This window comes from Mobula hypostoma, chromosome 12 (genome assembly GCF_963921235.1).
Source record: "Mobula hypostoma chromosome 12, sMobHyp1.1, whole genome shotgun sequence".
In the NCBI taxonomy this organism is placed as follows: domain Eukaryota; kingdom Metazoa; phylum Chordata; class Chondrichthyes; order Myliobatiformes; family Myliobatidae; genus Mobula; species Mobula hypostoma.
Genome location: NC_086108.1, coordinates 111,664,551 through 111,685,720, shown reverse-complemented (window position 1 = coordinate 111,685,720; position 21,170 = coordinate 111,664,551). Strand labels below are relative to the sequence as shown.

Here is a 21,170-nt window from a genome sequence, read left to right as displayed (position 1 = left end):
GAACAGCAGTAATGCAGACGAATAAACAAGTGATTCTGCAAATGCCCACAATGCTGGAAGAGCTCGGGTGTTGGGCAGCATCTGTAGAAAGAGCGGATGGTTCTGGCCGAGACCCTTGCGCCTCAGCCTGAAACGTTGACTGTTTATTCACTTCCGTAGATGCTGCCTGACCTGCCGAGTTCCTCTGGTGTTTTGTGTGTGCTTACAATGCTCTGGTTACAGAGAATGTTCAGATAACAGTAAGGTGCAAACTCGCAATGAGATGTATCGTTAATGCCATATTAGAAACATAGAAAATAGGTGCAGGAGTAGGCCATTCGGCCCTTCGAGCCTGCACCGCCATTTATTATGATCATGGCTGATCATCCAACTCAGAACCCCGCCCCAGCCTTCCCTCCATACCCCCTGATCCCCGTAGCCACAAGGGCCATATCTAACTCCCTCTTAAGTATAGCCAATGAACTGGCCTCAACAGTTTCCTGTGGCAGAGAATTCCACAGATTAGCAGAATTAGTTAGCAGACAGGAAGCAAAGAGTGGGAATAAACGGGACCTTTTCAGAATGGCAGGCGGTGACTAGTGGGGTACCGCAAGGCTCAGTGCTGGGACCCCAGTTGTTTACAATATATATTAATGACTTGGATGAGGGAATTAAATGCAGCATCTCCAAGTTTGCGGATGACACGAAGCTGGGTGGCAGTGTTAGCAGTGAGGAGGATGCTAAGAGGATGCAGGGTGACTTGGATAGGTTGGGTGAGTGGGCAAATTCATGGCAGATGCAATTTAATGTGGATAAATGTGAAGTTATCCACTTTGGTGGCAAAAATAGGAAAACAGATTATTATCTGAATGGTGGCCGATTAGGAAAAGGGGAGGTGCAACGAGACCTGCACACAATACTCCAGGTGTGGTCTCACCAAGGCCTTGTACAACTGCAGTAGTACCTCCCTGCTCCTGTACTCGAATCCTCTCGCTATAAATGCCAGCATACCATTTGCCTTTTTCACCGCCTGCTGTACCTGCATGCCCACTTTCAATGACTGGTGTATAATTCTGCTAATATTGATAATGAAACGCTTATGCAAATGGAGTGATAGCCCATTGTGCAAGGGTGAGGTATGAAATTTATCAGTTTGCAAATTGTGTGATTAGGGTATATTTCTGAAAGGAGAAGAAAGATATGATCGGCCAAACTTGAATCACCCTTTCCCAGCAAGACAAAACTAGAGGGTGGGAAGTTAATATTTAAGAGGCACCTGCTGGACAACTTCAGAGGTGGATGTATGGAATGAGCTGCTGGTGAAAGCAGTTGAGGTAGGTACAATGTTGAAGAAAAACTATTCAGACAAATGTGTGGAGGAGAAGGGTTTAAATTAGTCTGCTGCTATCAGGGAGGAGGTACTTTTGTATACTTAATTTATAGTAATTTTTATGCTATACAAATTTCATAGCCTACTGTATATTACTGATAATAACTTCGCATTTGTATGAGATTTATGTAATATGAATGTAAGGAAGGATAAGTCAATGATTGGGTACAAATGCAGACAGAGCAAAGAATTAAGTTGCACCTCAGAGGTAAAATTCAAAAGGGCGAAGAATGCAGGTCGGAAGATGCGGTATTTAAACGCAGGTAACATTTGGAATGCGGTGGATGAACTCGTGGCACATTTAGAGATTAGTTGGTAAGACATTGTGGGTGTCAGTCATAGCTGAAAGAGGGCATAGTTGGGAATTCAACTTCAAAAGATATACTTTGTACCAAAAAGAACAGGCAGAAGCCATAGGCAGTGATGTGGCTCTGTTGTTAAGAGCTGGAATTGCATCTTTAGAAAGGGGTGACATAGGGTCAGAAAACGTTGATCTTTGTGGGTGGAGTTAAGAAACTGTTACGGCTTTTTGTTACGTACCCCGTAACTGGGTTGCCAAACCAGCAGAAATGGATCACTCAGTTGGAGTCTGGATTACTAGAACTAAGAAAGTTTTATTAAAGAAGCAAGCAACACAGTAATTGAAAGGATAATAAATGCAACAGTTCAGCAATGATAACCACACATGTGCACAGAATTAAGATAACAGGATCAATCAAGCTCTATCGTTGTCTGGGGGTAAATGACCAATTTCAAAGTGACACAAAGTCCAGTTCAATCTAGTTCAGTTCGCAGTAATCGTTGCCATGGCGATGGACAATGTGGGGGGAGGGAGAGAGAGAACGACTGATCATTCAAAACGGCTTCCACACACAGACCTGCGATATTGCTCACAAGCAGCTTTCAGGCGAGTCCTTTGTGATGTCACCTGGGGTCACCGACTGTGACCCCTCCTCCAGATGCGGTCGATCCTCTGCAGTGAACCTGGCACCCAAGCAAGGGCGGACACACACTGGGTTCCCGCTGATCGTACCTTTCCACCCTGTGCGTCTAAGGCTGATCCCGCAATCAGCCGTCCAAGAGCTTCCCACTGACTTGTGAGAGGCGCACCGCTTCCAGGGTCTCGTTACCTTGGGGTGTCGTGTGTCCTGCCTTAGCGAACCTGTCCCTTTTTATTCCCCTGCTGGGGTATCGCCTGTCCATCACCTCAGACAGTTCAGGGTTCAAAGGGGGAGCCGCTCTAGACAGCTCTCTCTCCCGTCCCTTCATTACACATCTCCAAATCGCCTGTCCATCACTTCAAACAGTTCAGGGTTCAAAGGGGGAGCTGATCTTGACAATACCCAGACTGATGGCTCCTTCATTAACATCTCCAAATGCTGTTTCATTGTGTTCCTTATCTCTCCCTCCCCTGAGGACAGGTGGCAGACCAACTGCTGATGCCACTGGTGCTAGCCCAGGCCAGCAAACATCTTAATTTATGTGTATTCTCGTCACATTTTAAAAAAAACACATTATGGGAATTGTACATAGGCCTCCAAGTAGTAGCCAAGATGTGGGGCTGGAGTTGCAGAGAGCTGGAAAGGGCCTGTAATGAGGGTAATATCATAACTATAACACTAGATGACAATTTTTTTCAGAAGTGTTGCTTCCTCAGATTTTTTTTGTTTGATAGACTGCTTGAAGATCAACACAAATATAATTTCAGACTACTTGTATCACATAGGAATTTGGAGAAACAACAAATTAACTTTTATTGAATATAATATGTTTAATTGCATAATGGTGCTGATGCTTTGCAATAGTTCAACTAAGTTTAAAAATATTGTTCATGATTTTCATTTGTACTCAGTGCCTGAGGCTTCTTGCTTAAGTGTCCAACAATAATTCACCAGCACTGATGGATTCCAGTTGCCCTGGTATCTTTTCTCTATGACCGCAATGTCCTGGTGAAACCTTTCACCATGCTCATCACTAACAGCACCAAGATTTGCAGGGATGAAGTCTAAATGGGAACGCAGAAAATGAATCTTTAGTGGCACGTTGCATTTCATGGTTTTATATGATTGAAGCATGCTTTCAACCAGCTGCATGTAGTTTGGTGCTCTGTAGATGCCAAGGAAAAATTTCAACAACCTCCTTGAATGCCTTCCATGTGATTTTCTCCAGTCCCACTATAAATTCTTCAAATTTCCTGTTGTTGATGACCTGTTTGATTTGTGGACCAACAAAAGTTCTTTCCTTAATCTTGGCGTCAGTTATTCTGGGAAGCATCTGTCTCAAGTATCAAAATCCTTCATAGAAATGTTTGTGCCTGGTGATAGCAAATTCCATCCTTACAGTCCTGAACCCAATAATTATTACTAAAACCTGTCCTGCCAGGCAGCAGCCACACTGCCTGAGCATTCCCAAGCATGCCTGGACAAGATAGGAAACTTTCCAGCTTGCATTGTAGGCAACATTTTAATTGATTTGAATTATGAATTGAAATAGTAAACACCTTTATTTTTAAAAAAAAGTGTGTGATAGGGAAGTTTCATGGTGATTTTCGTGATCAGTAGCCCAAAATTCACAAGATACACCTAAAGGTATTCAGGAAGCAAAATCTTTGTTGTCCAGTGTAATAAGTGACTTCAATATGCCAGGGTATGGGGAAAATTGGGTTGGTGTTGGATCGCAAAAGGGAATCTGTTGAATGCCTGAGATGGCCTTTCCCTGAGTAGGCTCAAGAACAAGCTGCTCTTAAAAGCTGTTAGATTTGGTGTTGTGTAATAACCCAGATCTTATAAAGGAGCTTAATGTAAAGGAACCATTAAAAAGCAGTGATCATAATATGATTGAATTTGTTCTGTAATTTGAGAGGGAGAAGCACAAGAAACACTTATCAGTATTGCAATGGAATAAAGGGAATTACAAAGGCATGAGAAAGGAGCTTTCCCAAGTGAATTGGAGGGGGAGGCTTTATAAGACACTGCAGTTGGAGTTTTGGGGCCCCATTTCTCAAAGGATGTGTTTTCATTTGAGAGTCCAGAAGAGGTTCATGAGGATGATTCTGGGAATGATGGGTTAACGTATGAAGAGTATAGCCTCAAGCCCTTTAGAATAGAAGTAAGGAGGAATTGTTTTGTTTTTAAAGACAGAATGGTGAATCTGTGGAATGCTCTGCCACAGACTGCACTGGAGGTCAAGTCTGTGGGTACATTTATAGCGAAAGTTGATAGATTCCTGATTGGTCAGGGCATCTAAGGAAATGGCTATAAGGCAGGTGTCTGGAGTTGAACGGGATCTAGGATTAGCCATGATGGAACCGTGGAATGGACTTGATGGGCAGAATGGCCTAATTCTTCTCTTGCGTCTTGTACCTCGTGGTCTAAGTAAAGACATCTTGGTTAGCATTTTGAAGTAAAATGTGTTATCAGAGTACTTGCATGTCACCATGTATTCAGATTCTTTTTCTGCAGTCGTCCTTGGCAAATCTATAGAATAACTGTAAACAGGATCAATGAACAACAAACGATGCAGATGTAAATAACGAGCATGAAATAACATTAGCAGAGTCTTCAATGAGTGTAGCTATCCCTTTTTGGTTCAAGAGTCTGATGGCTGAGGGGTAGTAACTGTTCTTGAACCTGGTGGTGTGAGTCCTGAGGCTCCTGTACCACCTTCCTGATGGCGGCAGTGAGAAGAGAGCCTGGCCTGGGTGGTGAGGATCTTTTGATGATGGATGCTGCTTTTCTATGGCAACATTTCACATAGATGTGCTCAATGGTTGGGAGGGTTTTACCTGTGATGTACTGGCTGAATCCACTATCTTTTGTAGGATTTTCCATTTGAAGGCATTGGTGTACCCATACCAGGCCACAATGAAGCCAGTCATCACACTTTTCACCACACATCTATCAAAATTTGCCAAGGTTTTTGACATTCTGAACCTCCTCAGACTCCAGAGGAAGTAGAGGTGCTGTTTGTTCTTCATAATATTATGGGTACTGAACAAATGCTCTGACATGGTAACAGCCAGGAATTTAAAGTTACTGATTCCCTCCATCTGATTACTGGCTCATGGACTCTGGTTTCCCTCACCTGAAGTGTACAATCAGTTCCTTGGTCTTGTTGACATTGAGTGGGAGGTTGTTGTTGTGCACCACTCAGCAAAATTTTCAATCTCCTGTATGCAGCCCACAACAGTGGTGTCATCAGCAAACTTGTATATGGTGTTGGATCCGTACTTGCCACACAGTCATAGGCACAAAGCAAATAGAGCAGGCTCTACTTTTTGTTGTTCGTAAGGTCGTCATAGATGGTGGGGAAGGGGCATAGTGGGTTTGAGCCCCCACTGCCTATTTAAACACTCCCAATGACGTGCATCTCAAATAGCCGCTGACTACCAATTCCAGGTCCTAGCCTTCACGTGTGGCTTAGCGACCAAGCACGCAGAACTGAGAAGGGGCAAAGGTGGGTTACTGGAGCCTTGAAACCCATCACCTCGGGTAGATGGGGTTCACCAGCCATGATTGGCGCTAATCTAGGAGAAGAAAACCTCTGATCTCAACTCTCCGCTACCTTGCAGTTATACCCACTCATGAGGAAGGCTTTGGGAGTAAACCCCAAGGGAAAGATCTGCAGTTGGAGTCCCTAAGGCAATTCTACATTGAATTCAACACTGACCAGGCAACTCCTGCAACGCTACTGGTGCCAAACTGCATCAGTCTGCTGTTCCTTTAGATTCATCAGTTGCGTGCAGAGGGGAGGCCTGCATGGCTAACAGCTTGCTCTCCATATCGTACTGCCCTGGCTTCCATGTGACAACGAGGATTCACCTTTCATGGTCGACCCTGACCATTGGGAGGCTTCGTGGCTTCAGGTTCTGTGCTCTTGACATTCCCTCCCTGGATCGAACCCAGGTCTCTGGAACTGTGAGGTAGCAACTCTGTTTGCTGCCCAGTAGCAGTGTCTTTTCCCCAAAACAGGGGGAAGAGAGGAAAGGAGGTAAGCATATGGAACAAGCTGTCGGAGGAAGTGGTTGAAACAGGTATAAAAATACCATTGAAGGAGCACTGGGAAAGGTGCCTGGATGAACAGGTCAGGAGCTTATTCGGTCACATGGGTGTAATTGGGTGGTGTGGCCTTGCTGGGCCTGTTTATGGTGGTGATCTCTAAATTTGTAGCAGTCTTGATGGGCTGAATGGACTACTTCTGCTCCTGTTTTATGGAGGAATGGGGTTTGGGGGATTATGGAATAAACACAGGAAATTGGGACCAGCTGGGTGGCACTGGTCAGCATTGACTAGTTGGGCTGAAGAGCCTTCATTAATGCTATTTACCCTGACTCTCTAACAGACAAGATTGGGATGTTACTGTATGTTGAACTTGAAGATGTAGGTGAGGCCAAATTTGTAATGTGTGCCATTCTGGTCACCTACCACACAGGAAAGGCATCGATAAAATTGAAAATGAAGAGAAAGTGAAGCAAGGATGTCAAACAGATTCTGCAGATGCTGAAAACCCAGAGGACCACAAAAAGCTTAGCAGGTCAGGCAGCATCTATGGAGGAGAATAAAGAGACAACATTTTGCACCAAAACCCTTCATTGTGATGTTGCTAGGTCTTGAGTACCTGAGTTATAAGGAAAATCTGAATAGGTGAGGATGTTATTTCCTACAGCTTAGGAGAATGATGGGAGATTGGATAGAGGGATACAAAATTGAGGGGTGTAGATAAGGTAAATACAAGCAAACCTTTTCCTGCTGAGGTTGGGTGAGACAACTAGAGGTCATGGGTTGAGGGTGAAGAGTGAATTATTTAAGGGGAAATAGGGAACTTCACTCAGTGTGGGTGGAATGAGCTACTATCAGAAGTGGTGAATACAAGAATCTTATTTGATTCTTGATTAGTCAGGGTTACAAAGAAGGCAGGAGATTGGTGCTGAGAGGGAAATCGATCAGCCATGATGGAATAGTAGAGCAGAATCAATGAGCCAAATGGCCTAATTCTGCTCCTATTTCTTATGGTCTTGTTATGCGGGTTCAATTGCAGCATTTAAGAAATTTAGAGGTACATAGATGGGAGGGGGTATGGATCCAAGGGACTAATTGTTTGCATGGACTAGATGGGTCAAAGGGCCTATTACTGTGCTGTAGTGCAGACCCTGAAGGGTTGGTGATGTGGAATCACTATTGTTCTTGTTCCATTAGATATGACAGGTCCTGGCCTGGCCACCAATGGCGGTGGTGGAGCTGTGGAGGGCTCGATACCGCAGAGAAGGGACGAAGGGTCAGTCATCAATCCACCCTCGGCCGACCACGTCCGGCGGAAGCTCAAATTCTTCTTCATGAACCCATGCGAGAAATTCCAGGCTCGTGGCCGCAAACCCTGGAAGCTAGGTGTGCAGATCCTGAAGATAGCGATGGTTACTCTACAGGTACCAGTTCCCTGGCTGTTCGCTGGAGTTGAGGGTGGTGGCTTGGGTTCCGCTTCTGTCTCCAGTCAGACGGTCATTCCAACTGCAATTATTGAAATAAATCCAGTACAGAATTCCCTCCCCAAAGATGTTCCCGTCAAGTTCAAAGTAAACTTATTAAAGTACATGTGTCACTATATACAAACCTGAGATTAATTTTATTGCAGGCATTCACAATAAATACAAAGATTCTGAATAGAATCAATGAAAGACCACACAGAAAGATGGACAAACAACCAATGTACACAAGATGGCAAACTGTAAATACAAAAGACAAAGGTGATAATATCGAGACCATAAGATGTAGCAGCAGAATTGGGCTATTATTGGGCTGTTGAGTCTGCTGTCATTTCATCATGGCTGATTTATTTTCTTAGCCCCAATCTCTTGCCTTCTCCACATATCCCATCATGTCCTGACCAATTAAGAATCTATCAGCCTCTGCCTTAAATGTACGTAAAGACTTGGCCTCTACAGCTGCCTGAGGCAAGGAATTCCATGGATTTATCACTCCAGTTAAAGAAGTTCCTCTTCATCTCTACTCTAAAAGGACACCTCTATTCTGAGGCTGTGTCCTCTGGTCTTAGACTCTCCCACCATAGCAAACATCCACTCTATCACCATTTGATAAGTTTCAAAGAGGTCACCCCTCATTCTTCTGAATTCCAGCAAGTACAGGTGCTCTTCATAGGACAAGCCATTCAATACCAGAATAATTTTCATGAACCTCCTTTGAACCCTCTCCAGTTTCAGCACACCTTTTCTAAGATAAAGGGCCTGAAACTGTTCACAATACTTCAAGTGACGCCTCACCAGTGCTTTATAAAGTCCCAACATTATATAACCATAAATATAAAGGCATCCATTAGTCTTGTGAGACCATGGATCTGTGCCTGGAAAGTCTTCACTCTCCAGGGTGCAGGCCTGGGCAAGGTTGTATGGAAGACTGGCAGTTGCCCATGCTGCAAGTCTCCCCTCTCCATGACACCAATGTTGCCCAAGGGAAGGGCATTAGGACCCATACAGCTCGGCACCAGTGTCGTCGCAGAGCAATGTGTGATTAAGTGCCTTGCTCAAGGTCACAACACGTTCCCTCAGCCTTCAGGTCACTAGTCCAATGCCTTAACCACTTGGCCACGTGCCCACACTTGTATAACCATATAACAATTACAGCACGGAAACAGACCATCTCGGCTCTTCTAGTCCATGCTGAACTCTTGCTCTCACCTAGTCCCACCGACCTGCACTCAGCCCATAACCCTCCATTCCTTTCCTGTCCATATATCCATCCTATTTAACTTTAAATGACAACATTGAACCTGCCTCTACCACTTCTGCTGGAAGCTCGTTCCACATAGCTACCACTCTGAGTAAAGAAGTTCCCCCTCATGTTATCCCTAACCTTTTGCCCTTTAACTCTCAACTCATGTCCTCTTGTTTGAATCTCCCCCACTCTCAATGGAAAAAGTCTATCCACGTCAACTCTATCTATCCCCCTCATAATTTTAAATACCTCTATCAAGTCCCCCCTCAACCTTCTACGCTCCAAAGAATAAAGACCCAACTTGTTCAACCTTTCTCTTTAAATTAGGAGATGAAACCCAGGTAACATTCTAGTAAATCTTATCTGTACTCTCTCTATTTTGTTGACATTTTTCCTATAATTCGGTGACCAGAACTGTACACAATACTCCAAATTTGGCCTTACCAATGCCTTGTACAATTTCAAAATTACATCCCAACTGCTATACTCAATGCTCTGATTTATAAAGGCCAGCATACCAAAAGCTTTCTTCACCACCCTATCCACATGAGATTCCACCTTCAGAGAACTATGCACTATTATTCCTAGATCCCTCTGTACTGCATTCTTCAATGCCCTACCATTTACCATGTATATCCTATTTTGATTAGTCCTACCAAAATGTAGCACCTCACATTTATCAGCATTAAACTCCATCTGCCATCTTTCAGCCCACTCTGCTAACTGGCCTAAATCTCTCTGCAAGCTTTGAAAACCTACTTTATTATCCTCAACTCCACCTATCTAAGTACACTATCATCTGCATACTTACTAATCCAATTTACCACCCCATCATTCAGATTATTTATACATATGACAAACAACATTGTACCCAGCACAGATCCCTGCTTTTATATTCTAGTCATCTTAAAATGAATGCTAACATTGCATTTGCCTTTCTCACCACAGACTCAACCCGCAAATTAAACTTTAGGGAATCCTGCACAAGGACTCCAAGTCCCTTTGCCTTTTTTGTATTAGAAAGGCATCTACTTAGAAAATGGTCTACCCTATTTATTTCTTCTACCAAGGTGCATGACCATACACTTCCCACCACTATTCTATCTGCCATTTCTCTGCTCATTCTTCTAATCCAAGTCCTTCTATAGCTTCTACTTCCCAAATCTATCTGCTCCTCCACTTATCTTCATATCATCAGCAAACATTACGAAGCCATCAATTCCATCATCCAAATCATTGACATTTAATGTAAAAAAGAATCTGTCCCACCACCACTGGTCACCAGCAGCCAACTAAAAGGCTCCCTTTATTTCCATGCTTTGCCTCCTGCCAATCTGCCTCTGCTTTATCCATGCTAGAATCTTTCCTGTAATACCATGGGCTTGTAATTTGTTAAGGACCCTTGTGTGTAGTACCTTGTCAAAGGCCTTCTGAAAATCCAAGTACACAACATCAATTGATTCTATCCTGCTTGCTGTTTTTTCAAAGAATTCCAACACATTTGTCAGGCAAGATTTTCCCTTGAGGAAGCCATGCTGACCACAGCTTATTTTATTATGTGCCTACAAGTATCCCAAAACCATATCTTTAACAATTGACTCCAACATCATCTTCTCAACCACTAAGGTCAGACTAACTGGCCTATAGCTTCCTTACTTCTGCCTCCCACCCTCACTTGAAGTGTGGAGTAACACTGGCAATTTTTCAGTCTTCTGGAACCATTCCAGAATCTAGTGGTGCTTGCAAGAACATTACTAATGCCTCCATTATCTCTTCATCCACCTAGTTCAGGATCTTGGGGTGTACAATCTGTTCCAGGTGACTTATCTACCTTTAGACCTTTCAGTTTTGCCAAGAGCCTTCTCTCTAGTTATGGTAACTTCACACACTTCATGACCATTCACACCTGGAACTCTCACCATACTGCTAGTGTCTTCCACAGTGAAATGGAACACAGTAAACTAGTAGAATAAGTATCTGACTGATGCCAAATGCTTGTTCAGCGTGTCTGTCGTTTTCTTGTTCCCCATTACTATTTTATAACTCTGAGTTGTCGACCCTTAAAAGTGAATCCATAAGTTGTGGAAATGGGTCAGAGTTGGGGTGAGTATGGTTCTCTCCTCTGGTTCAAGAGCCTGATGGTTGAGGGGTAATAACTGTTCCTGAGGCTCCTGTACCTCATTTCTGATGGCAGTAAGTATGGTCTGGGTGGTGGTCCTTAAAGGGTGCTGCTTTTTCTGACAGTGCTTCTCGTAAAGGTGCTTAATGGGGCACATTTCTTCTAACATTTCACTGTTTCAATGTACATGTGAAACGTAAATCTGAATTTGGGCACAAATCCACTGAGTTAGAATGAGGATGCCAATTAACATGCTCACAAATTAGAATCAGTTTATTTATTATCATTCTTGTCATGAGAATTGCTGTTTTGCTGCAGCAATACAGTACAAAGCAAGACAGAAGCAGAATTGGGCCATTCATCCTGTCAAGTCTGCCCTGCCATTCCATGGCTGATTTATTATCCCATTCTCTTGCCTTCTCCCTGTAACATTTGATACCCCAACTAATCAACAACCTATCAGCCTCTGCTTTAAATATACCCAGTTCTTGGCTTCCACAGCTGTCGCCACCCTCTGGCTAAACAAATTCCTCACCTGTTTTAAAGGGACATTCTTCTATTCTAAGGCTGAATCTTCTGGTCTGATTTTCTTCACACACACCCCTCCCCCACCACTGTAGAAACATCCTCTTCACATCCACTGTAAGCCTTTCAATATTGAATATGTTTTGAGATCCCTACCCCCTTATCCTCTAATTCCAGTGAGTACAGGTCCAGGCCTATCAAACTCATAATTTTTTTTCATTCCCAGCATCATCCTCATAAACCACCTAGCTCCTCAAGGCCAGCAAATCCTTTTTCGATCAGGGGCCCAAAACTGCTCACACACCCAGCTAGGCATGCTGAACTAAACTGGTAGGGGACGCTGACTTGGGAAATGTTTCTCGACCACTTGAAGCTTGAGAAATGGGACTGTGAGTAACAGCCACTTGTGTTATCCTCGGTGTCAGTCGCGCAATCAGCTTTCTCTTCTCTTGCAGTTGGTTCTCTTTGGGCTCAGCAATCAGATGGTTGTTCTCTTCAAAGAGGAGAATACTGTGGCTTTTAAGAACCTCTTCATTAAGAACTACGTGGATGGTACCAGCAGTGACTTTGCAATCTATACCCAAAGTGAAGTGTACGAGTATCTTTCCTTCATATTCAGTCAGGTGAGTTACTGTGTTCCATTTCTCTAGCTCTTCTATTTCATCTTCATCAGGTTTTAATGAAATGTGTAGTGTCTATTTTAAGATTTCCTTCAAATGTTTAAAATGTGAAAGTGGGTGGAGTTCATTTTAGAAGGTCAATCTTGAAGGAAGAGTAGTCAGTGGCAGGATTCTTAGCAGTGTGGAGGAACACCTCCATAGATCCCTCAAAATTGCTGCACAAGTTGACAGGCTGGTTAAGAAGGTGTGCTTTTTTTCAGTCTTTAAGATAATGTCTTTTTTGAGACATTGTAAGTGTTGTTACTTCAATGTACTCGTGTTATTTCTTTGTATAATATAACAATAAAAAGATTTGAAAAGGTGTAGGGCATTGGCCCTCATTAGTTTAGGTAATAAAATGGTCCTTGAATTGGGGTCATTGTGCTGTTCCCACAACCAATGATCTCACTTTAATGACTCGGTGTCTCATCTCGTGTTCTTGTTATTTATTGCTGCTTATTTATACTTGCAGTTTGTTGTCTGTACTCTGGTCTTTCATTGATCTGTTAGTTCCTGTTCTATGGATTTGCTGAGTATGCCTGCAGGAAAATGAATCTCGGTTGTATATGTACTTTGATTATAAAATCAACTTTGGGGGACTGAGTTCAAGAGCCACGAGGTAAGGTTGCAGCTCTATAAAACCCCAGTCAGACCACACTTGGAATATTGTGTTCAGTTCTGGTTGCCTCATTGGAGGAGGTTTGCCAGAATGCTACGTGGATTAGAGAGCATGTCTTGTGAGGAGGGGTTGGGTGAGCTCAGGCTTTTCTCTCTGGAGAGGAGGATGACGTGAATTTATGGAGGTGTTCAAGCAAATCCGCTTATAGAAAGGTTGTGATTGGTGGTAAAAATCTTGAGGTGTATATATTTCAATGCTAGGAATATTGCGGGGAAGGCAGATGAGTTGAGGGCGTGGATTGACACGTGGAATTATGATGTTGTAGCAATTAGTGAAACTTGGCTACAGGAGGGGCAGGACTGGCAGCTTAATATTCCAGGGTTCCGATGTTTCAGATGTGATCGAGGCAGAGGAATGAAAGGTGGGGGGGGGGGGTAGCATTGCTTGTTAGGGAAAATATTACAGCAGTGCTCATGCCGGACAGATTAGAGGACTTGTCTACTGAGTCCTTATGGGTGGAACTGAGAAACAGGAAAGGTATGGCCACATTAGTGGGATTGTATTACAGACCACCCAATAGTCAACGAGAATTGGAAGAGCAAATCTGCAGAGAGATAGCAGGCAACTGCAGGAAACATAAAGTTGTGGTGGTAGGGGATTTTAATTTTCCATATATTGATTGGGTCTCCCATACTCTTAGGGTCGAGATGGTTTAGAGTTTGTAAAATGTGTTCAGGAAAGTTTTCTAAATCAATATATAGAGGGACCAACTAGAGGGGATGCAATATTGGATCTCCTGTTAGGAAATGAGTTAGGACAAGTGACAGAAGTCTGTGTAGGGGAGCACTTTGGTTCCATTGATCAGAGCACCATTAGTTTCAACTTGATCATGGACAAGGATAGATCTGGTCCTAGGGTTGAGGTTCTGAACTGGAAGAAGGCCAAATTTGAAGAAATGAGAAAGGATCTAAAAAGCGTGGATTGGGACAGGTTGTTCTCTGGCAAGGATGTGATTGGTAGGTGGGAAGCCTTCAAAGGAGAAATTTTGAGAGTGCAGAATTTGTATGTTCCTGTCAGGATTAAAGGCAAAGTGAATAGGAATAAGGAACCTTGGTTCTCAAGGGATATTGCAACTCTGATAAAGAAGAAGAGGGAGTTGTATGACATGTATAAGAAGCAGGAAGTAAATAAGGTGCTTGAGGAGTATAAGAAGTGCAAGAAAATACTTAAAGAAATCAGGAGGGCTAAAAGAAGACATGAGGTTGCCTTGGCAGTCAAAGTGAAGGATAATCCAAAGAGCTTTTACAGGTATATTAAGAGCAAAAAGATTGTAAGGGATAAAATTGGTCCTCTTGAAGATCAGAGTGGTCGGCTATGTGCGGAACCAAAGGAAATGGGGGAGATCTTAAATAGGTTTTTTGCGTCTGTATTTACTAAGGAAACTGGCATGAAGTCTATGGAATTAAGGGAAACAAGTAGTGAGATCATGGAAACTGTACAAATCGAAAAGGAGGAGGTCCTTGCTGTCTTGAGGAAAATTAAAGTGGATAAATCCCCGGGACCTGACAGGGTGTTCCCTCGGACCTTGAAGGAGACTAGTGTTGAAATTGCAGGGGCCCTGGCAGAAATATTTAAAATGTCGCTGTCTACAGGTGAGGTGCCGGAGGATTGGAGAGTGGCTCATGTTGTTCCGTTGTTTAAAAAAGGATCGAAAAGTATTCTGGGAAATTATAGGCCAGTAAGTTTAACGTCGGTAGTAGGTAAGTTATTGGAGGGAGTACTAAGAGACAGAATCTACAAGCATTTGGATAGACAGGGACTTATTATGGAGAGTCAACATGGCTTTGTGCGTGGTAGGTCATGTTTGACCAATCTATTGGAGTTGTTCGAGGAGGTTACCAGGAAAGTGGATGAAGGGAAGGCAGTGGATATTGTCTACATGGACTTCAGTAAGGCCTTTGACAAGGTCCCGCTTGGGAGGTTAGTTAGGAAAATTCAGTTGCTAGGTATACATGGAGAGGTGGTAAATTGGATTAGACATTGGCTCAATGGAAGAAGCCAAAGAGTGGTAGTAGAGAATTGCTTCTCCGAATGGAGGCCTGTGACTAGTGGTGTGCCACAGGGATCAGTGCTGGGTTCATTGTTATTTGTCATCTATATCAATGATCTGGATGATAATGTGGTAAATTGGATCAGCAAATTTGCTGATGATACAAAGATTGGAGGTGTAGTAGACAGTGAGGAAGGTTTTCAGAGCCTGCAGAGGGACTTGGACCAGCTGGAAAAATGGGCTGAAAAATGGCAGATGAGTTTAATACAGACAAGTGTGAGGTATTGCATGTTGGAAGGACAAACCAAGGTAGAACATACAGGGTTAATGGTAAGGCACTGAGGAGTGCAGTGGAACAGAGGGATCTGGGAATACAGATACAAAATTCCCTAAAAGTGGCGTCACAGGTAGATAGGGTCATAAAGAGAGCTTTTGGTACATTGGCCATTATTAATCAAAGTATTGAGTATAAGAGCTGGAATGTTATGATGAGGTTGTATAAGGTATTGGTGAGGCCGAATCTGGAGTATTGTGTTCAGTTTTGGAAGGATATAAATAAGGTTGAAAGAGTGCTGAGAAGGTTTACAAGGATGTTGCCGGGACTTGAGAAACTCAGTTACAGAGAAAGGTTGAATAGGTTAGGACTTTATTCCCTGGAGCGTAGAAGAATGAGGGGAGATTTGACAGAGGTATATAAAATTATGATGGGTATAGATAGAATGAATGCAAGCAGGCTTTTTCCACTGAGGCAAGGGGAGAAAAAAACCAGAGGACATGGGTTAAGGGTGAGGGGGGAAAAGTTTAAAGGGAACATTAGTGGGGGCTTCTTCACACAGAGAGTGGTGGGAGTATGGAATAAGCTGCCAGATGAGGTGGTAAATGCGGGTTCTTTTTTAACATTTAAGAATAAATTGGACAGATACATGGATGGGAGGTGTATGGAGGGATATGGTCCGTGTGCAGGTCAGTGGGACTAGGCAGAAAATGGTTCGGCACAGCCAAGAAGGGCCAAAAGGCCTGTTTCTGTGCTATAGTTTCTATGGTTTCTATGGTGTGTAAGAGGCATAGATCAAGTAGATAGACCTTTTTTCAGGGTGGAAGTGGCTAATACAAGAGGTCATAATTTTAAGGTGATTGAAGGGAAGGTATAGAGGATGTCTAATGTTTTGTGTGGTAGATATTAGGGACATTTAAGAGAATCTTAGATTGGCACGTGGATGAAGAAAAAATTGAGGGTTATGTTGGAGGGAAGGATTAGACTGATCTTGGAGTGGGTAAGTAGTCAGCTATAACATGGTGGGCTGCAGGGCTTGTACCTGTGCTGAACTGTTCTATAGTCACTTCACATGAAGGTGTGTACTGCAGGAGTCCTGAGGCATGTAATGTCTGGAATTCTCCACTTGAGGGTAGTGGAGTCCGAGTCATGAATCTGTGGAAACGAATGAGCCAAAGAACTGAGAAATACGGGGGAATTGGCAGAGCTGATGGTGGCTCAGTAAGGAGTGGATGGCATGGTAGTGTAGTGGTTAGCATAATGCTATTACAGTGCCAGTGATCACAAATTGGGGTCTGCAAGGAGATTGTTCTCCCCGTGACTGCATGGGTTTCCTCCCACCTTCCAAAGATTCGGGTTAGTGCTTAGTGTGCGCTGTTTTGGTGCTGGAAGAGATTGCCTTCATTACTGATTTGATATGATGTGTCACTGTTTTGACGTGTGTGACAAATCAAATTAGTCTTAAAGTCTGGCATAGATCAGACATTGTACTGAATGGTAGGATAGTCTTGATGGGCCAAGTGAACTGCTCCCATTTCTATTTTACTTTTATTTGAGATTTCTCTGAGCTGGTTGTCATGTTTCTCTAACTCTGACTGAATTTTGAACACTTTCATCTTTTTTTGGAAGACTGTCTAGTTCCCACCACAGTTTCAAGAATATTTCTTACCCCTGAAACGTCAGGGTCCTGAACCAGCATGGGTAACTTCACTCACCTCAACACTGAACTGATTCTGTAACCTGTGCACTTGTTTTGAAGGATTCGACAACTCGTGTTCCTCAGTATTTATTTACTTTTTATTGCGCACTTTATACTTGGAGATGCAGAACAGGCCTTTCTGGCCCTTTAAGCTGTGCCACACGCAACCCATCAATTTAACCTCGCCTAATCACAGGGCAACTACAATGACAATTCACCAACTAACTGGTACGTCTCTGGTCTGAAAGGAAGCCAGAGAACTTGGAGGAAACCCATGCATTCTAGGGGGAGGGTGTACAATCTCATAGAGGATGCTGGGATTGAACTCTGAACTCTGACATCCTGAGCGCTAATAGTGTCATGGTAACCACTACTTTGAGTATTGTGAGTAGCTTGGAAGCCCCTTATTTAGAAAGGATGTGCTGACTTTGGAGGGTGGGGGGCAGTTCAGAGGAGGTTCACGAGAATGATTCCAGGAATGAAAGGCATTGTATGAGGAGTGTTTGATGGCTCCGGGCCTATACTTGGTGGAATGTAGAATAATGGGAGGTATGTCATTGAAATCTATCAAATATTGAAAGGCCTAGATTGGATGTGGAGAGGATGTTTCCTGTAGTGGAGGAGACTAGGATCAGAGGGCACAGCCTCAGAATATAGGGATGTCCTTCAGTACAAAGATGAAGAGGAATTTCTTTAGCCAGAGGGTGGTGAATCTGTGAAATTCATTGCCACAGCAGCTGTGGGGGGCCAAGACATCAGGTGTATCTAAAGTGGGCGTTGATTAGTCAGGGCGTGAATGGTTACAGGAAGAATGGGCTGAGAGGGAAATGGATCAGCCATGTTGTAATGGTGTCACAGACTCAGTGGTCTGAGTGACCTAATTCTGGTTTTGTGGTGCTGTGTTACCTTGACATGCACTTGGCCTTTTGCACATTGTTTATTAGTCTTTGAGCTTTCATAACACCTATAACTTTTTCTATGTATGTCCACAAGAAAAAATCTCAGGGTTGTATATGGTGACGTGTGTACTTTGATTTATTTTGAACATTGCTGCACGTTTTGTTCTTTTGCGTAAGATCCTGTTCTTTTTGATCTAAATCTGAGATTGATAGACTGCTGTTAGGAGCAGGTTTATAAATTTACAAATCCAAGGCAGGCAGGGGAAGTAAGAGTACAAGTGATTCCATGAGCGGGGTGAAGTTCTTGACGGGCTAAAGGATGTGAACTTGCTCCTGGGCTCTGGGAGATGGTGAATCAGGTTTCTATCACTGTATGCCATGAAGTGTTATGCTGCCTTCTGGTGTTCAGTGAAACAACAAGCTGGACACTCGGACTTGAACTATATTTTCTTTTTGACTTTGTTTTTCTGAAATCGTAACAATATATGCTATTTGTAGTGTCTGCTGCTGGTAATGTTTTGCATCTTGGCCCCAGAGGAATGCTGCTTCATGCAGCTGTACTTGTGTATGGTTGAATGATAATCAAACATGAACTTGTATCAGCATGAACACTACAGCACAGAAACAGGCCCTTCTAGTCCATGTTCAAGTGCTTTGATAAATTTATTTTGAAACTTTGATCTTTCTGTTTACTCTTTGGACTGTAGGGTCAGCAACCAGCCTGACCCAGGTTTGTCAAATTCTAATGTTTACTGTGGGTCAGTTTAATTGTAAATGAGCTACATTTATTAAAAACCTAAACTAGACTTTTAAGTGCTTATAAATGAGAGATTCTACAGATGCTGGTAATCCAGAGCAATGCAGAAAATGCTGAGGGAACACAGCAGGTCAGACAGCATCTATGGAGGGAAATAAATACTTGACATTTCATGCTGAGTTTCTCCAGCATGTTGTTTACATGCTCCCTGTGTTTCTCCCTTTATAACAGGGGCTTCCAACCTGGGATCCACACAGCCTTTGCTTAATGGCAGTTGTCCATGGCATAATATTGGGAAGCCTGCTTTATAGGCAGATTTTGTCTGGAGTCTATTGACTTTACTGAACTGTCAATATTCAGTTTAATTTCTAGATTTAAAAAAAAAAGGGCCTCCAGTACTGTTGTCTTGTAACGTAACCCATTATTGTGGGAAATCCCTCTCCTTAGAGACATGTAAGAATAACCTGAATCCAGATGTGTCTGTAACTTTACCACTTTAAGGCGAAGCTGCTTAGAAATTCTTTACTGTCCATGGTGCTGATTCACGGCCTAGGCAACACTTTCAGTACACTGCATGAACTCGGGTCAGGCAGCATCAGTTAGAAACAATGAGTCGACGTTTTGGGCCGGAACCCTTCGTCAGGACCGAAACATCGACTCATCGTTTCTAACTGATGCTGCCCCACCTGCTGAGTTCATCCAGCGTACTGAAAGTGTTGCTTTGATCACAGCATCTGCAGATTATTTTGTGCTTATGATTCACGGCCTGTTTGTATTTTTATTCTGTGCTTAGACCCATTCTGGGTGGATTGTAGGGTTTTGCTCTCTTCTCTCCCTCTCCCATCAGGCAGACAAAGCAAAAGCCTGAAGGCATGTACTTCCAGGGTCAAAGACAGCTTCTATCTCTCAAATTGTTCAATGTTTCTTACCCTCACAATCTATCTTGTGATGGCCTTGCACTTTCTTGCCCTCCTGCACTGTAGCACGTTATTCTGTATTCTCCAATTGTTTTCCCTTGTACTACCTTGATGTCACAATGAAATGATCAGTAGGCAAGACAAGTTTGTCCTCTAGACCTTATCAAGAGCTTCTGGCTTTTGCTCCTCCCTGTGGGCCTCCCTTTGGGTTCACTGGAAACTTAATATTATATTACTTGTGTACTGCTTTTTTTGTAGTGAATTCAGTTTTGCAGTATTAATTAGGGAAAGATGTGCAGATCAATGCTGGAATTTCATGAGTTGTTAGAGCCATTTTGAACCACTTGGGCCGCCTTTAGATACTTGCAATATGCCAGACTACATAACCTTCTGGAGTACGGAATTTCCAGAGATTCACCAGCCTCGAAAAGAAATTCCTATGTCTATTGATTTTTAAATAATTGCCCCTTCTCAAAGTTCAATTTATTTTCACAGTACGTGTTACTATATAGTACCCTGAATAATTTCCTTGCAGACATTCAGTGCAACAAAAATATAAAATAATCAGTGAAAAACTACAGACTGACAAACAACCAATGTACAAAAGACAAACTGCAAATGCATGAAAAGCAGTAGTAATAATAAATAATTAAATACTGGGAACATAAATTGTAGAGCTCTTGAAAATGAGTCCATAGGCTGTGAATTCAGTTCAGTGAGTGAAGTTCGCCTGATAGTTGAAGGGTAATAACCGTTCCTGAACATGGTGGTATGAGACCCAAGGCATCTCCACCTCCTGCCAGTGAGAAGAGGGCACGCCTGGCTCCTGGTGGTCCTTACTGGATGCAGCTTTGCTGCGACAGTGCTCTTTGTAGATGTGCTCAGTGTTTGGGTGGGCTTTACCTGAATCTGAAATTTCTCAGAATCTGAATTGAAAACCACTTTAGTATCAGTGTCTTCCATGCAAAATGTTTTGCGGATGCAGTACTGCGCAAAGACAAAATTACCATCCAATAGTCATTGAACACAGGCCCCTCAGCCCATCTAGTCCATGCTGAACTGTTATTCTGCCTGGAACCTTGTCCTCCCCCTGCATGCTTGCCCTCCAAACTTCTCCATGTACAAATAAATGTCTTCCTAGATAGAGGTGGTGAAGATTTAATTTAGTTTGGTCACTGATTTTCCTTTATTGTAGAATTGTAAATTTACAATAAACTTTCCAATTAAAAATTGAGGCATAAGGGAAAAGAATGTCAATTGGCACTTGGACAGGTGCATGGATAGGAAAGGTTAGATACAGGATTCCAACCTGGTGTACATGACCCTCTCAGTTAATGGTTAGGGTCCATGGGGAGCCCTAGCGTAGAGGGATATGAGCCAAGCACAAGCAAATGGGACCAGTTTGGAAGGGATTCTTGGCTGGCATGCCCAAGATGGGCCAAAGGGCCTGCTTCCATGCTGTTTAACTTTTATTTGATGGAAAGTTGAGGGGCAACCTTTCGCACCCAGGGCAGGGGTTCCTAACCTTTTCATGCCATGGGCTCCTACCATTAACCAAG

At 43.1% G+C, this 21,170-nt stretch overlaps 1 protein-coding gene across 3 annotated transcripts in view; it reads left to right on the top strand.

Annotated features, from left to right (window-relative positions):
- The first annotated feature begins 6,797 nt into the window (after positions 1-6,797).
- LOC134355271 (mucolipin-3-like) overlaps positions 6,798-21,170 on the top strand; it is a 52,447-nt gene continuing 38,074 nt past the window's right edge. For all 3 annotated transcript variants that reach the window (XM_063065068.1, XM_063065066.1, XM_063065067.1), the window contains exons 1-3: positions 6,798-6,901; positions 7,564-7,790; positions 12,193-12,360. In XM_063065068.1, coding sequence (XP_062921138.1) covers positions 6,865-6,901; positions 7,564-7,790; positions 12,193-12,360 — 432 coding nt within the window. In that variant the 5' untranslated portion in view covers positions 6,798-6,864. The remainder of the gene's footprint in view (positions 6,902-7,563; positions 7,791-12,192; positions 12,361-21,170) is intronic.